Source organism: Rhagoletis zephyria, unplaced genomic scaffold (genome assembly GCF_001687245.7).
Source record: "Rhagoletis zephyria isolate East Lansing unplaced genomic scaffold, Rhagoletis_zephyria_1.1 Rzeph_scaffold_26140, whole genome shotgun sequence".
NCBI lineage: Eukaryota > Metazoa > Arthropoda > Insecta > Diptera > Tephritidae > Rhagoletis > Rhagoletis zephyria.
In genome coordinates this window covers 1-5,637 of record NW_016183198.1, presented here as the reverse complement: position 1 = coordinate 5,637, position 5,637 = coordinate 1, and the positions used below count along the sequence as shown (strand labels likewise).

The window sequence follows — 5,637 nt, the reverse complement described above, 5'->3', positions numbered from 1 at the left end:
CCGATCATCAGTCGTTTATTGGGGAAGGCATGGAACTTAATAGGATAGTACAGAACTTCACACTTTTTCTCAATCTTGTCGCGGATATGCTTCATTTTAAAGTCGGGTTGTATACTGAGGAAAGGTGTGATGCTATCCAAGAAGGAAGTTCGGTTGAAATTCGAGTTGAAGATGATATTATCAGCTGCAAGGCTGTATACATACATATGTATAAGAAAGTGAAAGTGAGTATTGTTACAAAAATTATTTTTTAATAAAACTTACCATGTAAGTATTTGATTCAAACCATATTGACAATCACGCTCCTTCACCTCACGCACTGGGTAAACCAGCTGGTTTTCGTGGAAATATACAATCTTCTTACAGCTAACCAAATCCGGCCGCACCCCCAGCAGCTCGGCAAGGTTTAGTACCGAGCTGGTGAAGAGCACTTTGTAGTCATGGTCTGCTGGTATGATTTGCGAGAAGTACAGGGCTCCGGTACGTGCACGCCAATGCCATTTTTTGGCTGGTAGACTAAATATTTCATAGTCACAGATGTTCAGACCTATATACACATACAATAATTACAAAGTATATAAAAAAATATCATAGATTCAACAATGCAGCGGAAGTGGAAGTGCCGGGCCGGCACTGTGCTGCTCGCTACTCACATTCGATAATTGTATCAATCANTAAACCTATATACACATACAATAATTACAAAGTATACTATAAAAAATTATCATAGATTCGACAATGCTGCGGAAGTGCCGGGGCCGGCACTGTGCTGCTCGCTACTCACATTCGATAATTGTATCAATCAACTGTTTGTGGCTACCTCCATAAAATGGTTCTATTATTAGTATAGATGGCTTGGACATGGCAATGTGCTGCAAATGTATTTCATTAATTAAACCTTCGCACATTAATCAAAATATATTTAATTTTGAACAGATAATAAAATTCGTGTGTACCTCATAGTACTGCAATATAAGCGATATGACTATCGGATATTTTCGCTGGTAAATTTCTCGGTCACTATCGATTTTATTTTTTGGGCTATCGATCGTTTTCATCCGCTCCAATCTAGATATGGGTGTTTCCATCGGAAAGAACCGCGAAAAAAATAAATGTCATATGAGTATCTAGATGGGCCAATTTGTCTGTTTCTTATGTTTTAATATATATACTGGTTATATGAGCAGCAGCTTTTTTTTCAAAAAATGGTCTTGCTAGATGGCGCCAGGGTCGAGATATTTTGAAGAACCGTATTTATGGAACGATGTGGTACGAATTTGGCGTATGTAGTTGAAACATAATAGATAATAGATTTCCAAAAAAAAAAAAATTCCCTGAATTGGCACTGAAGTTAAAAAATGCATGTATTATTTGCGTTTAAAATTAATTTAAAAGCAATATTAACAAAATATCACAATGGAAATTTATGTCGCGTCTCGCCATGTCACGTAACTTTCCACACTTGGGGTTGTAAAAGAAAATTGAAACAAATTTCACTGATTAAAAAATCTCTAAAACAACTAGAATTACTCCAAATCATATTAAATTAAGTGTCACGAAAAGAGCCATCCACAATTCGCAAAGAGTTTTGCGATTTTGTAATAAAAGAAAAAATCAACTTCCAATTTTTGTCACATAGCGTTACTCTCTTCAATTGCGTATATTTNGCTGCAATATAAGCGATATGACTATCGAATATTATTGCTGGTAAATTTCTCGGCCACTATCGATTTTATTTTTTGCGCTATCGATCGTTTTCATCCGCCTCCAATCTAGAAAAGGGTGTTTCCATCGGAAAGTCTACCGCGAAAAAAATGAATGTCATATGAGTATCTAGATGGGCCAATTTGTCTGTTTCTTTTTTTAAATATATATACTGGTTATATAAGCAGCAGCCTTTTTTTTTTTAAATGGTCTTGCTAGGTGGCGCCGGAGTCGAGATATTTGAAGAACCGTATTTATGGAACGATGTGGTTCGAAGTTGGCGTATGTAGTTGAAACATATAATAGATAATAGATTTCCAAAAAAAAAAAAAAAAATGCCCTGAATTGGCACCGCGGTTAAAAATGCATGTATTATTTGCGTTTAAAATTAATTTAAAAGCAATATTAACAAAATATCACAATGGAAATTTATGTCACGTCTCGCCATGTCACGTAACGTTTCACACTTGGGGTTGTAAAAGAAAATTGAAACAAATTGCACTGATTAAAAAATCTCTAAAACAACTAGAATTACTCCAAATCATATTAAATTAAGTTTCACGAAAAGAGCCATCCACAATTCGCAAAGAGTTTTGCGATTTTGTAATAAAAGAAAAAATAAACTTCCAATTTTTGTCACATAGCGTTACTCTCTTCAATTGCGTATATTTAAGGACTATGCGGTTGGATTATTATCTTTTTTGAGTTGCATATAGAGCTCGTTATTTGCTACAAAAGGGTCCAAAGAAGTCTCATTAAAACAAACGACTGTCACGTATGTGGCGTATGGAAGTACCCATATGTAAACTTTTTTTTAACGTTTTAATACATCGTAATCAACTGGTAGCAAGTGTGGGGTATCTGATTTGATTTCTTAATACCTTTGGTCAATAATTGTCAAATTGTTAGATATTATAAACATTTCTCTGTACTTTTAAATCGCAAAATGTTTAATTTTCAGCTTTGTTCATTTTTTATGGTATATCAAAGTCCAAAATAAAAAACGAAACACATTCATTTTAGGATTTTTTAATTTTTAAATTAAATTGCTGGCACACGTCAGGCTGTCTCTCAATGGTTTTACCCTGTTATGTTTTTACCATAACAAAAAGTGTCTATTTAAAAACTTTTTTTTTAGAAGATAAGGCAACTTCCATCCGGAACAGCTGTTTAGGTTTTGCCTCTTGTTTTATTTTTTATTTTGCGAAAACTTTGGACCACTGTAGAAACTTGTCACATATGAAGAAAAAATTTAAGTTTTGCTTTCAATAATTCCACCGGCACTCAGGAATTCCAACGGTCATAAAAAAGGATAATCGCCTGCCATGAATGAAAGCAGCGAAAGCAACAGTAGCCATGGCACAGCTGGCACCCCTCTTAATTTGCCGCACATACCGATTGTAACCTCAGTGAGTTGCTGCCTCATACTATCTGTAGTATATGTCGCCAGTTTATATGTATGGAGCACAAAGCATAATCGTGACCACCCAGCAACAGTAAAACGGCGTTTCTTTAGCGTGTCTGTTGTAATGTTAGTAGCTCCACTTTTTGTATACAAATTTTCGTCGCCCCAGTTATTGGAACGTGCATCGTTTCCAGAACTTTTGGGTCTGCGTTGGCAGGGACTATTTCCAGCCATTGCAATACCGTATTTGCTAACTATGCTCTTGTTTTTGGGTCCATTATGTGTCCAGATGCAAAATGAGTCGCTTCAAATGTATATGGGTAAGTACAAAGGTTAGAAACGTTAGCATTTTCACATAGTATGTTTCATATTTTAAAGATATGGACTTTTGGGTTGGGTCATTCAAAAATATACTTTGGATACGTAATCATATAATGGCACCATTGAGCGAAGAATTCGTTTTTCGTGCATGCATGATGCCATTGATATTGCAGAGTTTTTCCCCATTGACGTCCGTCTTCATAACGCCACTCTTCTTTGGCACAGCGCACATACATCACATCGCCGAGCGTCTTAGCTTAGGCATGGAACTGAAGACTGCCTTAGTGATATCTTGTAAGCTAAACTATTTTAACTTAAAAGTTTTTACACCATATTAATCGCTTCCTACTTCTTTATTAGGCTTTCAGCTAACATACACAACAATCTTTGGATTTTACTCAGCCTTCCTGTTCGCACGTACAGGTCACTTTATTGCACATTTCCTTGTGCACGCATTTTGCAATCATATGGGCTTACCTGACGTACAGGACTTATGGCAGCAGCATTTAGTACGCCGAATTTTACTTATTATTTGCTATATTATTGGATTTGTCGGTTGGATAATACTGTTGCCTGTAGCTACACAGCCATCGCTGTATTCAAACAATTTGTATTGGAATAATTAAACGAATTAGAGGTATGCCTTCCGCATTTCATACGGTACACTAATGTTACAAGTGACCACTTGTCAATAAGCCTAATGTTTTAAACATATGTATCTACATATGTGCTTACTACATCCACATATTGTATCTACATATTAAACGTGTAAAGCATATGCGCCTTTTTATTAATAATCATTTTTTGTTGTACTAATTAAGTGTATTTATGCTTATCCTTAGTGGTAATACGCTGATGAGTCCATCATTCATCTGATTCTCAATTGAAAACACTGGAAGCTATTATGTGTTAAAAACCAGTTGCCAATTTTATTTATAAATAAGACTTTCTATGTGTGTATGAAGGTCGGTGAGTCATGCGCTTTCAAATTTAGCCTTTTAGTGCAGTCTCTAGTTCGTTATTAGCTTTTAGTTCTTTGATTATATCCAATCCACCTATTAGCTCTCCTTTAGCATACACTTGTGGATATGTAGGCCAATCGGAGTATGTCTTTAAACCTTGGCGAACTTCTTCGTCATTCAGTATATCGAAAGTCTCATAAGGAATACTAGAATAAAAAAAGGTTTATAAATGGAATCAAAAATACTGCATAATACATACTTTGTTGCATTTAAAATCTCAATTAGCTGACGCGAGAACCCACAACGCGGCGCACTACGATCGCCCTTCATAAATATCATAAGATCAGCTTTATTGATAAGCGCCTTTAAGCGATCTTCCAACGATTCACCGGCTACGGAGCCGCCAATTTTTTTACACTTGGCAGTGATATCAGCTACATTAACACCATCTACGCGATCCACGGCTGTGCCTTTAGTGAAGAAAATAATGGTGGGCACTGCTTCAATCTGGTGCTTCATAGATATCTCCGGAAAGTTCTCGGCCACTATGCTAGCAAACTGTAATTTTGCGCTCAAAATCTTGGCAAGCTCCTCGAGCGCTTCTTGCACATGCTTACACTGTTCAGCCCAATCGGCGGTAAAGAGCACCACTGTGGTTTTTTCGGCACTTAAGCGTAAAAATGATTCCATCGTATATCGAAAGTAGCAGCAAGATACAATTTATAGCAGGGCAAAACAACTTACTTGATCAACGCATTATATTCATCGGCGCTTTTAACTGAAATCACTGAAGGGCTAGCAGACATGTTTATGAATAATGGCAATAATTTGCTTAATAAAAACTTCACGCTGTAAATTTATACGACAGGATCGGGAGGAAGACGCAAAGTTTGCATCCAGCAAGGTTTTTGGGTTATGGTCAATCAAATGTCAAAACTGTCAAGTGGAAATGAAAACAAAAATAAAAAATAGGAACACAGTTGCCGTACCTTAAAAAAATTTATAATATAAAAAAATTCACAATATAGGGTTCCTTATCGGAAATTTTTATTTATCGGAAATTTAAATTTTTTTTCGGTCGTTGCTTCTTTGTATCTTCTGGCATTCCTTTATCAGCTGTTTACATTTACGGCGCGTTTACATTAGACAATGCTGAAATACGTATTAGTTGTCAAAAACGCTGATAATTGTCTCCGTGGCAGAGAACGTATATTTATAGAGAAGGACCAAGAACGGATCAGCGTG

General features: G+C 36.1%; 3 protein-coding genes across 3 annotated transcripts; 1 reads left to right on the top strand and 2 right to left on the bottom strand.

The window, feature by feature from the left end:
• Positions 1 to 5: 5 nt before the first annotated feature.
• LOC108382295 (glycosyltransferase-like domain-containing protein 1-like) lies at positions 6 to 1,103 on the bottom strand (the record flags this gene model as incomplete). Its single annotated transcript, XM_017638680.1, has 4 exons — positions 957 to 1,103; positions 785 to 872; positions 265 to 547; positions 6 to 192 (listed from the first exon to the last, which is right to left on the bottom strand). Coding segments are annotated over exons 1-4 (690 nt in total), but the record flags the coding sequence as incomplete, so codon positions are not given.
• A 1,742-nt stretch (positions 1,104 to 2,845) lies between these two features.
• Sras (Ras converting CAAX endopeptidase Sras) lies at positions 2,846 to 4,227 on the top strand. The gene is made up of 3 exons (XM_017638681.1): positions 2,846 to 3,429; positions 3,488 to 3,724; positions 3,791 to 4,227. Exons 1-3 carry the CDS (start codon positions 3,030 to 3,032, stop codon positions 4,054 to 4,056), a joined length of 903 nt encoding a protein of 300 aa, XP_017494170.1. The 5' UTR covers positions 2,846 to 3,029; the 3' UTR covers positions 4,057 to 4,227.
• Positions 4,228 to 4,330: 103 nt separating this feature from the next.
• Positions 4,331 to 5,343, bottom strand: Grx3 (Glutaredoxin 3). Its single transcript, XM_017638682.1, has 3 exons — positions 5,137 to 5,343; positions 4,652 to 5,059; positions 4,331 to 4,598 (listed from the first exon to the last, which is right to left on the bottom strand). Exons 1-3 carry the CDS (start codon positions 5,196 to 5,198, stop codon positions 4,421 to 4,423), a joined length of 648 nt encoding a protein of 215 aa, XP_017494171.1. The 5' UTR covers positions 5,199 to 5,343; the 3' UTR covers positions 4,331 to 4,420.
• Between the last annotated feature and the right edge of the window lie 294 nt (positions 5,344 to 5,637).